Source organism: Sylvia atricapilla, chromosome 3 (genome assembly GCF_009819655.1).
Source record: "Sylvia atricapilla isolate bSylAtr1 chromosome 3, bSylAtr1.pri, whole genome shotgun sequence".
In the NCBI taxonomy this organism is placed as follows: domain Eukaryota; kingdom Metazoa; phylum Chordata; class Aves; order Passeriformes; family Sylviidae; genus Sylvia; species Sylvia atricapilla.
In genome coordinates this window covers 52,058,541-52,082,431 of record NC_089142.1, presented here as the reverse complement: position 1 = coordinate 52,082,431, position 23,891 = coordinate 52,058,541, and the positions used below count along the sequence as shown (strand labels likewise).

The window sequence follows — 23,891 nt, the reverse complement described above, 5'->3', positions numbered from 1 at the left end:
CAACTTCATAATTATGTGTAGTGTTTAAAAGTCCCCAACACATCAGAAAACACATTCCATCAATATTGACAGCTCACACAGTAAGGAAACGGAACACAGAGAAAAGAGGCACCTGCTTCAATTAATGGGTTACCTATTTCAAGTTTATAGCTACAGACTGCTTTCTCTGAAACCCTTTGAAAGTGATAAGCTTTAGGAAGCAGCTATAAAAAGGGAATGGGAAAATTGGAATCCAGCAATTTTCTCCTCATTTTGTGTTCAGTTATTTTAAGCTAATATTTTAAAATTTCACGAGAAGGTAAAATTCTGTGTTGCATATTAAGATGCTTTTAAAAGTGAAAGCAGTAGCCAGAGATGACACAACATGACAGGGAGTATTTTACATTCAAATATTCACCACAGCAAAATGGCTTTTTACCTCTGCTTTAATTTTCAGGGTTAATGCAGCTAAAGAGTGAAGTGACTCTAATACATGGTTTGAGAACACAAAGATTCTGAAGTTTAAATTATCTGGTGTGATTTCTTTTAAAGATTATATAAAAATCATAAAAAATATAACAAATTTAAGCAAGACTCCTTGGAGATTGTCAACTATCCTTCACACATAGAATAGCTTAAAGAAAGAGTTAAACATTCAGGCAGTTTCATTTTTCCTTTTCAAAACTTTATTAGGTAGACATAACTAGATGACATTGTAAAACCCCTTGTGTGCAAGTGAACAAACTCTACAATGTATGTCTCACCGCAATTAATCAAATTCACTGCCCCTTGCCCCCATTTCTGAATATTGATTCGAGGATGGGTGGAGTGCATTCAAATGCTACTTTACATTTTTCCATTTCATCCTGGGGAAGCACTTTTTCAGTCTGTTGCTAAGAGGGGCTTGGGATGTCAGTGTAAGTGAAAGGAATGCCTTTGAAGAAAACAAAGTACCATAAGTTTTGTCTTACGAAATTCAGTCTCATATGAACACCAGATTCATCGCAGAGTCTTTTAAAAATTAAACTGCCTACCGTGATTGTATTTAGCAAAGTGAAGCAATACAGAGACATATCTACTACTGAATACTAGTGAGGTAACATTTTGAAAATAAAACTGTTAAAAAATTCACTTACTTTCGAAAGGTCCTGTCCAGCAGGACATTGGCAGAACACCCTCCCTTGTATCCATGCATGTACATGTGCATACACAACCTGTGTCTACTACAGCTTTTTAAGGAACAAGATTTTAGTTATACATTCATCAGGACAAGTTTGAAGATCAGACATTACTATGGTAGATTCAAAAGAAGACCTCAATGAACCATCTTCCAGACCTCCTAAATGAAAAGGCACTCTGAAGAGGGTAGCAAGAAATAATCCTTACAAAACATTGACATGAACTAAAGCAGCCACATAGGTAGCACACTCAACAGTGATTATTGGTATACATTTAAAATAGCAACTTGAAGATGAATTATTTGTAAAATATTGCCCAAGACTACTGGATATTTTCATCAAGTTATTACAGCATGAAGACCATTGTTGCAATACTATGCAACAGAAAATACAGTATCAGCTAAATGCAGAACAAAGATAATGGGGAAATCTTATCAGCATTTTAGTTGTGTGTCTGCTGGTTCTAAGAGAGAATAAAATTTGTTTACTAACTAGTAAAAATAAACAGTAACTCATATGGTTGAAGGAGTATTTTGATACATAGCATCTTCTATTAAATGCATTATAGAATGATCAAATTTTTAATGCCTAAAAATTTGAGATAATGCTGAAATAGAAATCATTAAGGTATGTGATAATTCACTTATAATTTTATTGCAGTATGGCTCTAAATCAATTCCCTATCACCAAAACCTTACATATGCAAGGTGAAGCCTTACTGAACAGTCACAGCAGTGTTCACAGTAACACTGTGACAGCTGTATTACCAATTAGTAATTTTGGGGTGGAAAAAAAGCCATACTTCTGAAAAACTCAAGAATTCCAGGAAAATAAAAGGTTCAAAACAATACTTATCTTAACTTTTCCTTGTTTCATTTACAAATTCTCAGTGGAGGAAATTGAACACACTAAAATATTAAAACCATCTTGTGAATCCATAAAAAATAAGACCTTCTAACAATCATTTTTCTTCTTACCCATTAACTCAATTTCCTTCTGATAATTACCTTTTATACTTTTTTTTGATACATAATTGCTACCATAAGCTCCTGAAATTCCAGATAATTTTAGAAAAGTAGCTTATTCCTGACTTCAATAATAGCTGGACAATAGTGGCATCAATGTTAAAAAGAACAAACAGGTCCTAAAGTAAGTCTAGAACATAAAGGGTAAAATTCTACTGTCTTCTGGAAAAGCAAGGAAGGAATAAACCCCACAACACCCATTTTGAATCTATCAGAAGATGGGAAAATGAGTAATACTTTTCCAGATCACACCTCCCACCCTGCAGTGAAGGGCTGGGCAGAGATCCCAGAGCGGTGCTACCATCTCGATTGGTGGTTTCGTCCAACCAGATACCCACCACAGAGGAGTTACCAACTTGTATTAACAGGGTATGTTAGTTCCAGTTGGATAACACTGAAATGCTCTCAACCTGTTTTAAATCCCAGCCTAGTTACAGTTCACCTCCAAGTGCCATCCTCCTTGGTGCTTCCACCTCCAACAATCAGTGCAAACAAGACACGAGTGAGCTGCCGAGCTGGCAGGTACAGCCACAGCAGGCTGTGCTGTAACTGAACTTTGGCTAAACTCCCTTCTCCAAAAAGCTGCATTTTTTCAGTGGTTGAAAACTCATGGCTTCTTATGCTGGAGGAGCCAAACTTATTCTAACAATAATTGAAGATGCATTTCTGCAGAAGTCTGAAGGAAGTAAGTCAGAGGGAGAGACAGGGGCAAAGAGCAAGTTAAAAAAAAACCAGCCATGAGATCATCAGAATTAAAATACGCATGCCAGATTACTTTTATGATAGGCTAACTTCTTCCCTAATATAACATTTATCAACTTTCTGAGCAGACCAATACTCATTACTTTGGCTTAATATAACTGTAGGAGTCCACAGAACAGGAATTCCCATATTGCTCTGTTGAGGGCTACCTTTCATTTGTTTCACACAATAAGGCACTTACACATTTAAAATCCCTCATTATACAAAACGCTAAATACTGGAACTCAAGTGTTGATTTCATGGGCATTGCCTTCCTCCAGTTTTTATAAGTTCTTAGCCATCCCATAAATATACTACAAAAAGTTCCAACCACTGATATACACTGCCCAAATGCAGAACTAGAAATTGCTTTCTTAATGAATCCACAGTGTTTGGCCAGCAGTACCTAGTTGTGCCATATGTACACTACACTAAAAAGGATGTGATCTATTATCTCACTACCCTCACCCCTTGCCATTCAAATTAAACCTATTTTAAAGGGAACCCTTCCCCCTAAAATACATAAAACAAGAGATGGGGGCAAGGGAAGACTTCTCATTGAATTGTCATGGAATTAAATTCAGCTTGGACATGCTCCTCAGAGATTTTTTTTTTTCAGCACTATTCTCATCTCTACCATAGTAACAAGAATGAACAAACACCCGAAAATGTTATTTTGTACTCAGATGGTTAGTTATGTAACAAAAATGACTGAGCTGTTTAAGTACATTTTAAAAAATGCAAAACTAAAAGCCCTGAAGAAAAATAGATTTCAGCATCTTGCTTTTGAATAAATACAACAAAATTAATCTTTTGCTTATAGCTCAGCAATGCATTAATAAAGTAACTTTTTATAAGATCACATTTTGCAGGTCCAATTTGATCTTCAGCCATTTTCACAAGTCAGTTTCAAATTATGAAATTTAGAAGAAGGAAAGCATACAAACGAAGTGTATAAGAATGGAAACATGGTAAACATTTTATTATGAGATGGTAAACAATGAAATGTAAATCTATCCCTGTCCTTTCCATTTCTGGACACAAAGCAGCAGGATGCAAATTGATATGAAAAACTTTTAAGAGTGCATTTTTTTATGCAAAAGGATAGTCCATGACAAAAGACTGAATCCATCTGCTCATCCAGAGCTTGCATAAGGCATGAAGATGTTTTCTGACTGCATCATAGTTTTACAGGACATGCTTAAAACACCTGAACAGCTTCTCTGGATTCTGTAAATATATCTCCTTCTAAACATGAGGTAAATGTGGCATTGTGTTAGTAACATCATGCTTTGTGACAGTAAGTTAAACATTTCAAAAATACTGTTTTCAGTCTGACAGATTTTCAACATGGTGAACACTGAATGGGTTGGCATGCAAATGTGTTTAAGATATGTGCAAAATTCACATTTATGCTGAACAAATATTTTCTCACAATAAGCTTCTCTTCTGACTTTGATCCATCCAAAGATTAATTTTTCATGTTTTGATAAGCTGAATAAGCAACAAAAAAGGTTGCCTTTCGTACAATATGCATATTTTAATAAATCCATCAGTATTATCACTATTGTGTTATACAGACAGATTTATAAATAAACAGCTGGAATTATGTTTCCAAATGTATGCATTTATTTTTTTTGCTATGGAGTAATTAAAACTTATTACAAATTTTTAACTTTGAAATCAGAGCATGCACTCTAAGATCAGTTTTCATCTCCCTACCTTATGGCATTTCCCTATTAGGCCAAGAGAAGAGAAGCATCAGTGACTAACTGCCAAATATGTGCAGTCTGTTCTTTAATGCAGAGGGAACATATGGTTCCTGAACTCTTATGCACAGAAAGGTAAGAAAATCAGCATGGAAATTCAGTCTGCAAGCAACTGCATTTGTTAGTTTTATTACAAAAATGTTTTGGGGTGTTAAGTACTGCTCAAGATGTAACACCAGTGAAAACACTGTCTTTCAATCGAATCAAGGCTCAGCTGGTTTTTCATGTAACAATAGCAAGACAAACTACCAAACAGATCAGCAACATAACTTTTTAGATGTTGTGTGTCTTGAAGTTTACATGTTAAGTCCTAAAAATACCGAACAGCTGCAATTCCATTTCTTACAGTGTATGAGGAATTAAAAAAGAAGAAAGCAGAATCTGAATGTTATTTAACACTGTCTTTGGGTGTTGTTTCTAATTTTATTAGTGACTTAAAGCACTAAGGTTTCTTTATTATATTAAAAGCTAGTATCCCCTCTCCTGACAATCTGCCCTAATGAGAACGTTGCTTGGAAATTCTTTCCAACTCCTTCCCTCTCCTGTGCTTACTAAACACATTGGCATCCTTCTGCAAATGAGAGGAGTGGCTCCATAATAGACTGTACTACTTGAGAAGTGAAACAGGTTTTCCGTGGCTATCAACATGCTTCTCGATGCTTTTATAAAAGTACTTGTGACCAAATTCCACACTGGCATAAAAATAGTTTTCTCTGGTTTAATGGGGCTGTGACTGATGTCAGGAATGAAGTTGACTCACTGCAACTATAAGGCTTAAAAATTAAAAGAAAGTAAGAAATTATCTAATAGTTTCCTCATGTAGGATTCTTTCCATCAGCAGAGATCTAATATAGATTATAACAGTAACAGCAATCTGTGGTTCTAATCCACAACTTGAACCTGCACAACTAGCATACCAAAAATTATGATGTAAGGTTTGCTCAAGAAACAAAGTAACAGAGCTAAATTTAAAAAAAATCTAACAAACCACCCAAGAATCTGCACAGCAAGCTATTTGGCCATTAATATTGAATATTAAACAGTTTCTCATATCTAACTGGCAGAAGAAACCATTCCATCACTGGTGATTTTGTATCCTCTGGGAGAATTACTGCCCCACCTACACACCATTTAATGTCACACACACTGTGACAGTCTTTGGAAGAGCAAAAAGCCTCTTGGCTAAGAGGAACACCGGATGGTGATCCAAAATGCTTTCTAGTTAAAATTGGCAGTAGTCCCTGCAAATGAATATTTTTAATAAAGTAAAACTTTTATAATGAATAAATAGGTGTAAATTACAAAAATCCCTACACAGCAGGAAAAGTTCCGAAGTCAGCATTAGGAACATCAAAATCAAACACAAAATTTTTACTTACACATTTGCACTGCCTCAAAGGAAGATAATAGATCACTCAAAGTGCACTGTACTTCAATGACACTGAGCAGGTAGGAATATGCTGTTTATTATAGAGGTGGTGAGAACTGAAGACTCACTTTTTTGTACAGAACTAAGCCTGATGGGTCAGCTCAGCATAAAGCTACTCAGAATTACTTCTCTGCCTCTTGCTTGTATTCCTACTTAGCCTATTACTCTCACTGGCTAACAGACTGACATTAGGACAAGCACAATTATTTTCCAGTCACAAGCTCCTGGATAAACTGTACATATACCTAACCATGCTCTGAGATGACACAGGACAGAAAACGATCCTGCTGCTGCAATGGCTGAGCAGCCCTGGTGCTTGACCCCGTTAACGAAATACAACTGAATTCTGCAGAGTGGAGAAAGGGAGAGCAGCCCCTGCAGGGTGGTGTCCAGCCAGCCCTCCCAGCAGGAGCAGGATGGGGCACACACAGCCACAGCACCACAGGGAGAGCCCCAGCTCTGACTGCACACAGGACTGAGCTCACAGGGAATCCAGCCCCAGGCAAGCTTGAAACAGAAGGCTAGCATAGAATGGACTGAAGCATTTCCTAGCCTGAACACAGGTACTGATGAGCAACAACTTTGCACAAAGATAAATAATCTTAAATATTAACTGTTGTGAAAGCAAAGACAATGACCAGTGATGATCAGCATACAGTAGTGTGAAATCTGCCTTAGCAGGTTAATATAGCTGCCTGATGAAGTTTTCTGCTAATAAAGATAGAGTAAAACAGCCTGATGGTTTCTTTAGAGTACTTACAAAAAACACTATACACTTACATAATTTCCTTATAAAGTTCATTCGGTTTCTTTCAAATGAATAAATTAATGCTTTTAAAAACAAATGACATGGCTTTAATGTATATAAGGTTTGCTGTGATGAGTTGCATGAAAGCTAATGTTTACCCAAATGAAGCTTTATACTGAGCTACTTCTCATGCTTTAATACATTATATTATATAATATTGATAAAAACTATATTTATGTACTTTACAAGTGGGAATATTATCATATCAATAGAAAAAGACTTCCATATCCCTGTTCTGCCTGGTCCTTGAACATTTATCCTATTCTATAGAAAAGCAAAAATTATTGTAATTCCCTTTTTTTTCCTTACAGAAAAAGCACGGACTCACTCATCTTTACAAAGTCAAGTATGTCTCTTTCTGCTCTGTATAGAAAATGAAGGACCATTTCCCTTTGATTTAATCTGTTTTGATAAAATCAAAATGGCCTAGATAAAATGATAATGTAGGAGTCGTATGTTCCTTTTCTCCATCCACAATTCAGACATACTTTCTGAATAGAAGTAAGTGCAGATCTATTATCTTCCCTTTTATGTTCTTTATTCTAGTATCTTAGTTTCAGATCTTATTGAACTCTAGTTAAAAACTGAAAATGGCAAACACAACAGAGTGAAAATAGCTACAAAGACCGTAAGAATATCTCACACATTTATACAGAACCAGGAAAAGAAAGGAAATTAATGCACTGTGTAGTTAATTACAGATAATCTCAAGTACTAAAATATTCTCAAGTGGAATAGTTTGACACCAAGTTATAGACTGCATTGCAAACCCAAATCTATCTATATATATCTCGCTCTCTGAGGTCTGAAGGTTTTTCTAAATAATACAAAAATATCTTCATTATTTGACATTTAAAGAGAGGAATAAAAATCCCTGAGTAAGCCAAAGACAACTGATACATATAGCCTCAGAAAACACACTCAAAACCAAGACCAATTTTAAGGCAGCTTCCAATTTCAGACAGAACACAAACAGAAAACTGATGTGTCTCAGAAGAAAGTAAGTGTAAATAACAGGTGAATTTGCACTGACAATAGGCTCTGAATTTTATTTCTAAGTGTCATTGCTTCCCTTCTTAATTTGCAAATCTTTGAAAAATACTATTTCTACTGTTAGGATAACAGGCTCAACATGCCCTTAAATTTAAATGGAAATTAATCAATAGTTATTGACTACTATGGTGTGCTTGAAAAAAAAACTGCAAGAAAACAAAACCAGAAGCTGACAGAAAACAAGCATACTAGACAACTACAGTAAGCTGATATTTGTGTTTCCAGGTAAACAAAAGTCATCAGCTTCTTCCACTGAGGCTTCGAAATCAAAGTATCTTGTAACAGTATTATGTTGGTGGGGCAGAACACTATTTGCTTAAAAATTACAACTGGATTTAGATTTAACAACAATTTTCAAAGAAAATGGTACAAAGTACATCCTCTTAAATGACATGTTATTTGCAAGCCTAAATTTTGAAGTCAGTAGACTCCTAATGACATTTCCCATCTTCCTGCTTCCCCTTTCCCCATATACACACAAACATATATATAAATATGTGTCCCTTCAAACACACACACTGAAATGAAGTACCTTCACAGCACAAATCCAATCTTCTTTTCTTTAAGATTAGCTTGTATTTTTATAGTATGAAGTAGATATTTTTCTTATTCAGTTCCTTTCTTTATTGTTTCAGTATTCTGCATAAACAAATTTATTTTAGTTTTTCTTTCAAATTATATTTGCCTGACAAATTTGGACTAAAATTAGAAGTGTAAAAACTCTCATTAACTGATTCCTTATGCTGAATTACATTGCTTTTGTCATGATGCACTGAGAAAGAAGTTTGGTAGCAAACAGCGGAACTTAAGAAAAAAGGAGCAAAGATAGCTGTTCTCTTCAGAACTGTCATGTGCCAGGAAGAGAAACACTGGAAGCAGAAAGTAAGAAGGAAGTGGTCTCCTAAGAATTTATGATCGCTTCCCTTACCCTGGATTCACAGATTTTCCTCATGAGACATCAGTGGATACTCCAAAACTTATTAGTAGTAGCCTACTCAAGGGAACAAACAAACAAAATGTGCTATTTAGGTTATAAAATTTCATCAGATCAACCCTCACACAGGTAGTGTGTAGCATGAGTATCATATTCCAAGTCAGAATAGAAGAGCAGGTTTCCAGCTTCCCTGCGAACACACTTCAGGGATATCTTGGGACAGATTAGGCCACTGACATGTCTTGTTATCTAAACCCTTGAAATTTCTTCTGTACTGTGAGAATTTAAAAATGAAGTCCTGTTGTAACAAATCTTATCACACCCACTTCATTAATATTAATAGACTGTCATGAATAAATTACTGAAGTGAAACCAATCACTATATTCTTAAGTATCACGGCGCTTCAGTACTAAGGGTATTTCCCTCTGAGGCACTGCAGTTTGGCGGTGGCAACGTGCACTCCACTAGCAGGAGGACTCAGAAGATAACCAGCTGTCGTGCTCTGGCATGTTGATGGGGTTTCGGTATGCTGAACAGAATGCTGTGTGATGGAAGTTATTTACAGAAGTAGTTTTTAATACCAAAAGTAGTATGCTCAGTATACAGTAAGAGTCTGAACACTTCTACACATTTCCACCTTAAAGGCCAAAACTGAAGTTAAATGAGCACACGTTAGCAGTTAAACGCTTTCTTCACAGGCCAAATCGGTAGTAGAGTTGTGGCTACAATGCAGACTTGGATTGTCTGGTTCAGAAACTTAGACTCAAAAAAAACCCCTCCAAAGTAATAACTAAAAAAAAAACCAAAATCAAAACCATTTAAAAAGCAGCAGTCATGGGGCCCATCTTGTTGGAAGTGCACCAGAGCAAAGAGGCTTTTCTGGTCTGCAGTAGTGTTTTCGGCTGAGGGAAGATGGCAGGAGAGCCCCTATTCTTCCAGGGCGGTGGCTTTGATGCTGTAACCAGTACTGTATTGCTCTGTTGCACAAAACAGGGATAGCCCTTGCAGGACCAGCTCAGTCCAGGCGAGTAATGTCCATCCTCACCAGGGCATACCTGTCCGTGACCTTTTCCTCTGCTTTTTACAAAGGCAATAGATAGGAAACACAAATAAACCTGCCAAAAGAAGAAAACATGAAAAAAACTTGTAATTAAATGCAATCCTTTGTGCATGTGTTATGTTCTTTAGATATGTTTATTCAGATGGAGCTTTTATGTCTCAGGAGAATTTAGACCAGGTATTTGGACAAGCAGAAAAAAATGCTAGGTTGCAACAGTGTCTTTGATGATGAGCTAAGCTACACTTACTCTTTCTGTTACAACAAATTCCCTCTAACCCTACACTCAGATAAATTAATTTCTGAACCATGCTGTTTGGTATAAGGTACAAACATAAAACCTTTAAAAGCACTCTGTAAATTCTCAGATCTAAATTCAAAGCTGATGTAACTAAACGAATTTTCAATTAGATTCACATGCATAGAGACAGCATGTTATAGTTTTACTTTTTACTCATTTTTACAAACATCCTAATATCAAATGTTTATCTTGAATAATATCAAGTATTTATCCTTGCCTGGATAGGGAACTATTTATTCTTAAAAGTCTTTTGAGAGAAAAAAAGCTGTAAAAACAAAAATAAGTAAATACATCACAATCATTCCGGTGAAAAATAATTTGTCAAATAGGTTTTACCCTCTCAAACCCAAATGAGAAGCATCTTTCTCTTTCTCTTGCCATCAGCTCACTGAAATGACCAAAGATTTTCTTTTTGGACATGACTACAGTAACAACATAGAACAAAAAGACTACTACAATCACAGTTCTTGCTTTGCTCAATAGCCTTGTAAATGGTGCAGAATGGTTTTCAGCTGTGTAACTGAGATAACTCTTAAGAGTGTTTGTCAGCAAATATTGCTCTAATTACCTCAAAACCAAAACTTTTCTATAAATAATCTACGTTTTTGGAACTGTTCATACTGCTGGTCTTGATCATATCTAATCCAGCCAAGCCTAGGATGAGACTCCAATGGCATTCTGATTATTATGGCAAATATTGTTACTATATTACTGCAAAACCCTCTTAACTTTTAGTATATTAAAAAGTGGTTTTTTTTCCCCAATCATAGATTATATGAGATTGCAGACCAAAATAAGATTTACTGGCATTAAGAAGTCCTTACTGCTTAAAGTTTTGGCATAAAAATGCTACTGGATAGAATAAATACTTAAGATAGGCATAGCTCACTCTCTTCAGAGAAGATGGTTGGTCTCAATACAGAAATTACAGCAATATTCCTTATTTGGCCACATGTAGAAAATTTTGGTTATAGGTTGACTGGTTTCTTACAACCTTATTAATATAACTATCCTGGTGACTTTTGGCTTTATTATATCAAAATAAAGGAGCTACATCCCAATATACCTCAGGGCTGGGCAGGCACTGCAAATTCTCAGTGGAATAAGCAGTTTGATGAAAAGCTGTGAAGCAGAATGATCCCTGAATGACATATTGCTGCCAACATAAAGAGTGGATATGCACTCACATGAGCAAAATTATACCTTGTTGTCACAGCTAATCTCCTTTCTGCAGGAAAACTCAGCTAAGCCAGGCAAAGAGCAGCTTTGCTAAAATATCTCTGTCCACATTACTATAACCACATTAACAAAGCTTTGATTCTGTAATCAAATGAGATCACAGTACCAGTTTTTGTGACAGAATACAATTTGGCAGCCTTTGCACTAGATCATATTTTGAGACTGACTCATCCCAATTTGCTCCTTTGTTGCTGTTGCATCATCAGGCTGGTGAGCTCTTGGGACTAGGCCTTAGCTCCCTAAAAATCTTGCCACACAGATGGCCAAGATCATAAAACTGTGATTCAATGGTGTGATTAAAGGCTGGGTGCAAGTCAATCAGCCCCTCAGGATTACATTTAAATTACTCTGGACTTTTTGCTACTTTATCTACAGCAGTTAAAGACATTTATTTGGGAAAAAAAAAAAAAAAAAAGGGAACTAAAATAAAGCTAGTAAGCATAAATTAAAAAAAATATTTTTTTAGAAAAATGTCATGTATTTAATACTAAAACAGTATCTGTGAAATCTGTGCTTTGTCTCCATGTCTTTGAGATGTCATATGGAGAAATGCATAATCAGGATTAGATTCATTCACACATGTAACTCTTACCTATTACAACAGCTACGGCTCCCAGTGCCAGTCCCAGAACCAATATTAGGGGTGTAATGAGCAGTTTTCCAGCTGAAATGCAAAATTCATTAAATAGTTAAAAGAAGGAATTTTTATTTTTTCCTTTCCAACAATTCATAAGTATTTCAAAATCAGAAATTATTTTAATCTATTATTTTAAAAATAATATTTTTTACCTCTAAAAAATAGGATTGCCATTTGTAATTTCGCAGGAGCTACCACCATGCAGTTAGCTCCCTGCACACATTTCTCTCTGCCCTCTTCACCCACCACAACTCTCTGAGCACAGTTTATTTCATACATTAACAGCTTGCATTTATTTCTGTTTCCATTCTGAAATCCCTCAAGCACCAACAGGAATGTGACAGCTATAAAGCTACTATAATTTGGCTTCTCTGGAATCCTTCTGCACAGCAACTAACCTGGAGAGATGCCAAGCAAAGTAGCATCTTGGAAAGTTTAGGTTAGCTCACGTACAGCTGTGATTTAGGTCTTAGTCAAACCACAGCCAAATCTATTTTAGATTTATATTTATAAGGATATGTTGTGGCTCTTACATGAGTAGGGCAGTGATGTTGAGCAGCATACGCTAGAGCGTAAGACCAAGAACAAATGAAGCATGTTCATATCCTTTATTTCTGATGAATTCAAGATCTGTAGAAGTTCACAGAGTGAAGGCAGGGGTCATGCTGAAAAAAGTGAATTTGAAACTGAACCAGAACCCAAGCTATCTTCCTTGCATTGCATGCTTTCAGTGGAAGAATCTCCCTGTCTCTGTTGGCTGAGCAGTTGGGTGAAAAACATCACTTAACTGAGCTGTTTGAAACTGCAGGAGGGCAGGCATTTTTATTGATATACCAGCAGTCTGAGCAGGGACTTGAAATTCTGCAATTTTCTTGGTTAGGTATGTGTTTGAAAGATTACCTCTAGAATGGGAGAAAAATTCAGTTTGTTACCTCTCTCTTCCCTGCTCTTTACTCTCTCAAGTCACTTGTATCAGATTCCAATAAGTGGATTACTTCATTCAAAAATGATGTAAACTTTTCCATAACCTGAGACACTAATTTTAGCAGACTGAAGGAAAAATGAGGTATTTTGGAAATATTTACAGCAGTTAAATTAACTGGTCCTTTTCTTGTTCTGCTTTGATAGCTTTTAAATTTCATGGGAGTGTTGAGAGTGGGAAACATTAATTCCTAGAGGAAAAAAACTGGCAAATATTTGTGTTACTCTAGTTGCTAGGAATCCTAATGGCATACCTTCCTGGGACTCCACTGAGCTGTGTTCTATACACACAGAACTTGACAAATGCATTATTCAAGTGTAGACAGAAGAATGAAAGTAAAGTGATGAAAAACCTCAAAAAAGTAAAAAAAAAAAAAAAAAAAAAAAAAAAGAAATTAAAAGCATTTTAAAACACTACAAAGCCTTCAACAATTTCAAGTAAAGCTTGTAAAAGATTAGAGGCTTAACACCTTACTTCGTTACTAGCCATGTAACTAGAATGCTAGAAAATTATGAAATTTGGTACCCAAATTATTAAAAACTTAAATCACTGGGCTGGTGACTGAGTATGCAGAAACAGAGTCTACGGGAAGGGCTAAGCTAGCCTTCAACTGGAATACACAAAGAACAGTTCCTGAGCTAATTCAAGAACTTGTTTACTTACACTGGACAAACTCAGAGCTGAAATAAAGCATGAGTAGTGTCTTTTCTTCTGCCTGTGAATATGAAGTTATGAGTATTGTGTAGGACTAAGATCTTATAGAATAAAATGACTTCTCATCATCATGAGACTGTACCTTCTTTTGGTTATCAATGCATTATTTCTAAAGACCAAATTTCAAAACAAATATTTTTTCTACTTATATATCTGTCACATTCAGTTCCTTAGTATTGCTTTACCTTTGTAAACTAAAATTAACGAACACCATCAGGTGAATGAGGCTTGCAAATGTTGCCATCAGGAAGAGTACAAACAGCAGCAATCACTGGCAAAGGAGAAGGTACATACTATTTGCTCCAATAATTTTTATCTGCACTGTATGAAACAATTACAAAATGCTCAGTTTTACATGTCAGAATTGAAAAACTACTTTATGCCCAGTTCCAGTTTGACAAATATCATTTGTCATAGTGTAAAGGACTATGAGGCTCTTAAGCATAGAGGGAATTGTGACACACCAAGAAATGTCACTGAGACTAAGGATGTTTGCTGCAGGCACTAAACTGTCCTACATCTGTTAGCTCCGAGACTGAAAGCAGAGAGCAAATGTAACACCTGCCTCAGAGCTGAATAAAATCTTGGGTCATTAGCCCATGTGGTGATCATCTCAGCAGTAGGTTATGACAGCCAGTTTGCTGTTGTCCAAAGCTAGTTTTTAATTTTTTTTACTTAACAAAAAGCAATTGAAACAGAACCTTTTTACAATTGCACTGAAATTAATGGTAAACAATTTCTCTACTGGGTAACCCAGCATGAAGATGTAGACATTTGTGGTAGTATAACAACTGTATTTGCAGGTGTCTCAGAGGGGTTGCCTTATCTGTGATACAGAGAACCATGTTTTTCTGCAAAATAATGAAGTATCTCAGGGAACATGAGGGAATTCTTTTCCCTTGCCTAACTTTGGGTTTAGTTCCAGATTTTAGGGTAACATAGCCAAATCCCCATATATCCTTAGTGAATTCTTTGCCACGTAAAAAATTAATAAACAAGTTTTCTAGAACAGATTTAATCACTAACATGAGAAATACTAAATTTTATCTTTAAAGTCTAAATATCATTATTCTTTAAGCAGAGACAAAATTGTCTACTTACAAACCAAGCTTGCAATATCTATGTAGACATAACTGCAAACAGAAGTCTGCATTTGTTTTTAAAGAGTCTAATCAAATGTATAGAGAGACCTTCGTTCAAGTCAGACCAACTAAAATATGAAGTTGCTGATGAAGGTTGGACCAAAAAATTGCATGCTGCCTTCTGTGGGGCTCAAAGCCATGCTTACATGAAGTGAACTTTGTGCTCTGCTTGGGATGGGAGTAAACGTCCATCAGATCTGTAAACATCCTGCTTTCAGAATCCTATCTGAAATGCTGGTTACCACGCAAAAAAATTCATTTGCTTTAATAGCTTCATTACATGTTGTGTCTTATTACAGATCCATAAAGTTCCTAGCAACTGATTCTGTATACAATTCATCACCTGAATCCAGGTGGTATTCCAGTGGCATCTTGAGTACACCTCAGACAACTGAACGTGCTTTTCCTCCCTGTATAGTTTATCACTGACTCCAATTATAACCAAATATTGTGCCTTCAACAATTCAGCCAAACAATTATAATGAGAATGAAATCTCTAAGTCTGGGATGGAAGAATAAAAACAATTTCATTTGACTGTACTGGTCACAGGACAGTTTCTCTAAAAAACAAGCTGGCCAAAGAAGGGAGAGAAATCACTTCTGTTCTCGGGTTTTCTTTTCCCAGTGTTTACTATCATCTTTCCATAACAGCTGGTTTATGAAGAAAAGTATGCTTAAATTTATGATGTCATAAATACTTTCCCCTTATTTTTACTGCAGAGCAGTTTGTAACTGTATGCACTTGCTTTTCAACCAAATCATGATAGAATGTCAGCCTGTCATGAGGTGATCTTCCTACACACTCCACTTTGCCAGATTTTAGAAACAATCCAAAATATCTTCACTGCACATGGCTACAAAATCACATTTATTAAAGTATTTCTTCTCCATAGCAATAAAGTAAAAAGTCATACAAACCCCCTACATATCTAGAAACACCTCACCAGTCACCCACAGATAGCCAAGATAACATTCCTTTAATTTCCACTACTTAGCTAACTAGCAGAGGCATTTTTCTACAAGAAATCCGACCTTTGTTTCTTACTACATGTTACTAAAATGTAGAGGCTACACTTTTAATGGCGTCTCTGCTACCATCTCTTCTTCTGCTGACTTTCAGAACAGAACCAAAACCCAGGCTTGTACAGTAACACCTACTGATGATAATGCTCCTCTTGATCAAGTATTTACATATTTATATTTATTTACAGTTCTAGCTACTGGGACTTCCCTGAGCCTGGGCGTGATCCCTTACCGGAATTCAACATTTTTGGGTTCAAAACTTGATCTTAAGTGATTAAGACTAGTAATCTTTGGCTCAACACATAAAACACAAACAAATAAAACAAAACAAGAAAATAAGTATCATGACAAAGTAGAATCTGATGGACACAAAAGAATGATATGAAAAGGCCAGCAAACTATTATTATTTACTCAATTTTATGATAACAGAAGTAGCCAATGAAATCATCAGGAATCAATTAAAAAAACAACAGGTCTTTCTCCACATGACACACATTGAATCCTAGAGCCTCTACCAGAAATGTTGTGGAAGCCAAAATTTAATAACTGTTAAAACTAGTGAAGGATCCATCCACTGAGCGTTATAAAGCAAAGTTTCAGACACAAATCTTAACTAAGAAAGTGTTTAAAACAATAACAAAAAGGGAGTGAAATCTTACTTCTAATTGACCATTGCTGGGGACAGAATCGCTAGGCAGACCTTTATACAAGTCCAATTAACAGCCACAGATCAATTCTGTCGAATTCTGTTCCACAAAGATAGATGACCCTTGCAAACTTCCAGCATTGACAATGGCAGAATCCACAAAGAAACTGTATCACAGTTTGGGATTATGCTTTCTTCAAATGGTCAGAACAAAGGTCAGTAGGTACAATCTTACAGCAATACAATGCATTTATAAAAACAGATGTGAAAACCCACATGTGCACTTGTGTGGAACAAAGTACAAAAAACCTAGACTGGCTTACACATGCAAGTCATAGTCAAAATTTACTGCAATGGAAGAAGAGCTGTAAGCTCAATTCTGATGCAAATTTCTGAAGATTTTAATTTTTTATTTTCATCTGTGAGTTCTGTTAGGTCTCTGGACCATTTTGGTAGTTATTCATAAAGTGCATCGGGATCAATATTCAAATCTTGAGCTGTAGAGATGACAGATTTAAGTCATAAGTCATGACAGTCAATAAAAAAGTCTCGACTATTGTCAATTTGAGTGTTAAAAAACTATTGTAAAAATGTGGGTAGTTATTACATGTGCTGACAGAGTCAGGTACCTCTGTTCAGATGATGACCATTCTTGTGAGAAGTCACATCATGTGACAGAGGGAGATTAGGAAAGAAATTTTCAACAGAAAACCCCATGAGAAACATAATCTGAAGCTTTGAGCTTTGCTAATCTTTCTTGGTTTATTAATTAATGCAAACCACAAGTACATTTGCAAACAGGAGATGAAAATACAAATATCTTATACCTTCCCTTTGTGTGATCTTGTAAATATGAGCATACACATTTACCATGGAACTTTAATATCCAAGGCCAGGCTGAACAATCTGGGCTCTGAGCAATCTGGTTTAGTTGAAGACACCCCTGCTCAATGCAGGTGGCCTTTAAAGGTCCCTCCCAGCCCAAACTATTCTATGATTCTAATAAGGTTACCCATGATTCTGCATGCGAGCAGCACTGACTTGGTAATGTCTCTGAGAACAATCTGTTGCTACAGCAGAGACTAATTACACCAAATATAACAAGATCTATTTAAAAACAGCTTACACTGTGTTACATTGTTTGCCATTGTAGCTATTACTAAAAGCTCCTCTGAAAACTTACTAAGTGCTTTGAAACAGTTCTTGAAGTTCAAGCCTAAATTTATTAATGAATGTTTATATTCATGTACCCTAATGCCAGCACTGTCTACGTAGACTAGATCTTCTCATGTGTTGCAATTCATCTCTACAAAATGTTTCAGAGTAGGCACCTCCAATCATCTGCAACTTTCATCTCCTTTCTATTTATTTCTGTATCTTTAAATCACTTCTTTCAAAGTTGGTTACCAAAGCCTTGCAAGCTCCTGAGGTCAAACTAAGGGGCTTGGATGACACCCTGTCACTTGTTTAAAACAAGCATTCCGTATTTGTGAATTTCCCATGATGCAGAGCAGCAAGACTGGCATTTTTATTACCTGGTCCATGAGCTTGTGTGTCAATTCTTACGTTACTTTAGAAACCAACTAGTTTTCTTACTGGAACATGTCTGGCTCAGGAGTAAAGTTTTCACCTCAGGTCTGCTTTTTCCCACATGTTCTTTCTCTTGCCTTAACCTCTACAAACAAGCTCAAAGCATTTCCTCATCTTAGGTGAACTACAAGTCATCTCTGATTTTTATGCCTTAATTCAAAGTGTGAAAAGTTCTATGTTCTTTGATAGGTTCCCAGGTTTTGACAATTAACACATCCATTTCCTTTGTAGGTAACATTATAGGTCACCTTACATGCTGTAAACTCACTACAATGACTGAACTTCACATATATGAAAGGCACCACATAATAAATCTAAGAGTCTAGTTTATTAACTTGTGCTTCTGTAGGTTGAGACAGTTATCTATCTGGGTCAAAAGCAAATTATGAGTGTGCTTTTGTTTAATAAAGACACATTTTTGGCATCATACTTTTGTGAGCAAAATTAACATATATAAGTCATATTATGTTTCAAGCTGATTTTATCTGAACTAAAGCTAACAGTTAAAATAGTGTCCTCCAATTTATACGGGAAAACCTTGAGTTTTTCAATGCAGATCAGGTTCAAATCCAAAGAGCACTTTATTCAAAAAGACTTACACCAAGGTTAATTTAAATTAAGGTTCCTCCTCTGACCCATTTCTCCAATATACCCTCAGAATAATGAACAGAGCCAGTGATATGCATATTGACAGCACCCTTCCAGTTTGCTTATGTATTATTAAAAAAATTAGGAAAAAAGCTATGAGAAGAGGACACAACACTTAATCATACACAGGCCTTTTTATACACTAAAAAGAGAGGGCAAATGCCTTATGTTTAAATATACTTAATAAGCCATCTTCTGAATAACTTAAAAACAAGTTACCCATCCAATCCTTTAAACCACTAGTTTTAATTTAACTATAATTGCCTTATCCCCCCCCACCACTTCACTGTGCAGCTCTCCACAAGGAGCATTAATCCACTCACCACAGACAGAGCCTCGCACTAATCTCCTTAAATGTGGTCTCTCGGGGAGGTAGCGGTATTTGCATCCAAAGATACTGAGGTTTGACGTGTGATCTCCAAAAAAGCGGAGCTGGCGGTATCTCTCCCCACAACGGTAACAGAAATTAGTGTTACACTGTGAACAGGTCATGTGGTCACATCCTTCGGTTCTCTGGATGTGGATCTGTATGAGCAGAAGAAAAACAGAAATATTATTTTTTCCCCCCTTCCTAAGCACAGGAAAGTGGGCACTACCCAGGGCAGTTCATGTGCCAGATGAAAACAAGCTGCAAGCTACCCCCTGCTAAGTCAGTATTTGCATTAATTAATACTGCAGCTGGCTTAAGACAAAAATGGTGGTTTGAGGCATGTTTCAGAGCATTAAATTTAAGTTCTATTGTTCCCAGATCACCACTTCCTACATAATCCTCCTTTTTTGTTTAAATGATCTTCATATCAGATGAGAATTCTTGCCCTTACTGAGATTTTGGTTTTACTGCTGAAGCAGATCTGTTAGCAGCAAACATTATTAAAAATAAAAGCAACACAGTGAATATAGTTTTGAACTCTGATTGACCCCTCCACAGATGGGTTTCCCTCTTAGGCCACCTGTGGCTCCACTCCCTTTTCCATCACAAATTGATTTGGCATTTTGTAATAAACACCAGAAAGACACTGCTGTTACAGTGCATGATTTGAGAAGTATGGATGCTTCTTCCTTCTTAAAAAAAAAGGGAAAAAAGATTCCAGAAACTATACGTGTAATAAAAATACAGCAAGCCTTCATGATACCCAGAGCACAGCAAGAAACAGGGCTGCTCCAGTTCTACAGCCATCTTTCTACTGATTGACTGCATAAATAGCTCCCCATCCTGCATGCCAAGACCATGTTCCACAGTGGAATGATAGATAGCCTAATAATTGAGGCTGAAAGTGATGCTTGGGGATCATCTATTTTAACCCCTAACTCCAAGCTGGGATAACTCCAGCCAGATCAGATTGCTCCAGGTCTCATCCCACTAGATTTAAAACATTTCCAAGCATGGGTATATCACAGGGTCTCTGAGCAATCTATACCATGCTTCACCATCCTCCCTGGGAATACTTTTTTCGATTACATCAAATTAAAATATCACCTGCTGAAATTTGCAACAGAGAAATCAATGCCTCCTGAAACTTCTACACTCACCTACACGTATTTATTTTGCAGGAAGGTACAGGCAAAGACATGGCATGACCATCAGTGGCCCTGCAAGCACCAGAGACACTGAAAGCTCAGTGAGCTCCAGAGAGAAGCTCGTGACTCCTGGGGTATCTGACATTCTTGAGAATGCATTTATTTGCTCTTTTCTGTTGATCAGGGGTGATGTGGGCTCTCACCTTGCTCGCTCAAACATCTACTGGAACTGGCACTTTATACATGTAATAAAGTGATGCTTTCCACCTGCAACACGCATAGTAAGAGTTACAAAGGAAACAGTAGTTTCAGATACATCTGCCAGCATCCCTGTGCCACACAGTGATCTCAGGAGTTGTATTTCTACGCTTTCAAATGCTGCTTTTATACAAAAGCACGGAAAGACATTCACAAAAGAGAGAACTGAGCTATTAAAAAACAATTCTTTCTAGTAGCATTCTAGTGGACTTAAAATTTGTCTGACCAAGCAAACATCCCTCTCTACCCCAAGGAATTCTACCATCTTACAGGCGTCCTGTTTTCCAGAAGCACCTGAAAACGAAAAAACATCATTGCTAATGACCTTTATAGGCCACTTGACTTCAAAACTTTCATAGTTAAGCACTGACAGTAGGCAAAGTGCAAAGAGAAGTCTACCCGATATTATACCAACTTAAGCAAACCTTAAGAAAATAAACACTTTTTTTTTTTTTTTTTCTAAAAAAGACATTACATTGTCAGTTCAACTTCTTACTTCTCAAGTTACATGTGAAAAAATGCTGACCCCACTTATGGAGCCATATCTACTGTAATTCCTCAGATTAACTTGAACTGAAATGAAGGAATTTTAATAATGACTTAAAGTATTTTGAAAAAATAACTTTAAAATTTAGTTCAAATTAATTTTTCAGGGGACAAACTCAGACAGCAACTATACAGACTTCTGTAATTTAAAGGGTACTTTCCTTCATCGGCTGATTCTATCTTAAAAATGTGAATGAGGGAACTAGATTTTGTGACTAATGAGAATTAACTGGTTGCTTTATTTTCTTTTTGAATCAAGACTGTTGATTCTCCTCTCTCTTCTCTAATTTACCAATGCAATTAAATTGCCATTCATTCTCATTGTAATTCTGTAGAATCTTGGAACCTATAAAACTCCTAGATGCAAACCCAAATTACTCCACATTTCAAAAATAAGTTAGCTTTTATTGGTAGTAAGAACTTCTATTGGTAGAAGGAGATGCTAGCAATAGCCCTTTATGTTCTACCATTCATACCTTTCAGAAGTATCCATCTCTTAGAAACTGCCTGTCATCCTTCAACCCATGCTTTCCTAGAAGCCTCCCAGCTCCAGTTAGTCATGCATTACTCCTGAATAACTGGTCAATCTACTTGTTTCTGCCCTGAAGTCTCCAAACATACTGTCCTCTCAAAACATGAAAGAAATTGATAAGGATTTCCTTATAGAAAAATATTGCAGCTACATGCACTTCATGCTTGCTTCTTCAAAAAGCAAACCATAAAAATATTTTAGTCAGTACTCATCTGCCCATATAACTGTCTTCAAACGCTGTGAATCTGGAACAACCGGCTCTACTCGCCTATACCTTTTTATTGCAAAAAAATTCCTTTTTTCCAGTGAGTAAAGACTTGATCAAAAAAAAGGAAGCAAAAACTCCCACAAACCTTAGATGCAGGGCTTGGACTCTCTATCACATGCTTTGCAGACTGACAATGCCAGGTGAACTTTGTATCACTTGGTCAGAGAGCTTTCAAGCCTAAGACATGACATCTCACCGGATCAACTTCATCTGCGGTTCACACGGGCATGCCTCCGTGCCCTCCAGATAATCCACTGACAGGGATGGATTACAAATCCATAGGTTGAGAAAGCGATCGCGGCTGGCTCAGATATCAGGAATGCTCCTGCTGCACTGACAGCACCATGGCACACAGGAGGCAGCCGGGGGAATGCACGGGGCCAGGAATGCTGTTGGCTGTGGGAAGCTGCGGGGCCCAGTGCTGTGTGACCGCAGGCTCCCCTGCAACATGGCAAACGTAAGCCCAGTTTCTGCCTCTGTGCATTCAGTCAAAGCTACTGGCTGCATCCAGTACTCATGGCCTGCTCAAAACCAAAGATGTACACTCACCTTACAGGAGAAGGTTTAGCCATTCAGAAACCCAGGAATAGATTCCAGGACAATATGGGTGAAAACTACACACCAAGGGCAAACACATCCAGTTCGGAGCCTCAAGTAGACAACTGAAGCAGCACAGCGGCTATTTCAGACCCTCATTTTACCACCTCTGCATATTAAATGCCCTCTCACAGACATCTTCTAGGAAAATCACTGCCAAGAGTTCTGAGGATGAGTGGCCATGTCTCCTCCACCCCTGAAGAAAATCTGCACTACTTTATCCCTTTGTATACAAAGGATTCTCCTCTCTCCAGTGGATGAGAATTAATTGGCAGAGTGCTTCTAAAAACTATGCCCTGAATTATTTGATAACACTTATATGAATCAGAACAGATAAGAAGTACACTCTCCTTTATTTGCATTGACATGCTTGTTCTTAAATTTCTGCTGCTGTTCAAAGCCTTCTAAGCCAGAGCTGCTATGTGGCGTTTCCTCAGATAGTGTTGCTTTGGAAATCTGTGGTAAGATAACACCAACATGGAGTATTTCCTTGTTCTGGTTTGCTGCACTGTAAAAACACTTGTGGAAACAAGAGCATTTTGTTGCAAACATACCAAGAAATTGTAAAAAATAACCCCCTAAAACAGTACTAGGGAAAGACAAATAATGTTATAGATTTTGGCAAATGACAGCCAATAACATGTAGCAAATTTGCACTTATTAGCCAACTTACTCTAGAATAAGACCAGCACTTATTGGACAAGTCTTGCCGAGAAAAATAGTCTATACTTACCCTCAAAATAGTGTATAGTAAATTTGGAAAACGCCCCATCAAGAAAAAAAGTCAAAATATATTTAAGATACAGTTTTAAAAAGTAGCATTTTTCCATATTTCCGTACTGACACACAGTCACAACATGAATCTATAACTAAGCATTTGGACAGTGTGTAACATTTTTGTTATCTTATGCAAACACATCTTGGAGAGAACCAGGTAAATATAAGCTATTCCTATTAGATGTGCTAAAGCTGTATCCAACTACAGGAAAAAGCAGTCAAGTTTAAGCTTATGTAACAGTCCCTGCTATATTCACATTACATTGCATTATGTTCTTTCAAATCACTTATCCAAACCACCAAAAAACTCATATTTGCCTGAAGATCTGCCTCTATATACACACACATCCTGTTAAGTGTGTTTTGATTTTCCCACCTGCATGCCCAGACAAGATAATGCATTTGATTTCTCCATGGGACAGCTAAAAAAAGCCCTGTGTGTATGTACCTGTGTGTATAATAATTACCTCCAGAAGCTATCTGTAAAATATGGTAACA

The 23,891-nt window shown here is 36.8% G+C and overlaps 1 protein-coding gene across 1 annotated transcript in view; it reads right to left on the bottom strand.

The window, feature by feature from the left end:
* Positions 1 to 642: 642 nt before the first annotated feature.
* The window catches only part of RNF217 (ring finger protein 217), a 66,644-nt gene continuing 43,395 nt past the window's right edge, over positions 643 to 23,891 (bottom strand). The window contains exons 4-6 of the mRNA XM_066315343.1: positions 19,221 to 19,422; positions 12,107 to 12,178; positions 643 to 10,032 (exon numbers count right to left, since the gene is read on the bottom strand). Coding sequence (XP_066171440.1) covers positions 9,959 to 10,032; positions 12,107 to 12,178; positions 19,221 to 19,422 — 348 coding nt within the window. The 3' untranslated portion in view covers positions 643 to 9,958. The remainder of the gene's footprint in view (positions 10,033 to 12,106; positions 12,179 to 19,220; positions 19,423 to 23,891) is intronic.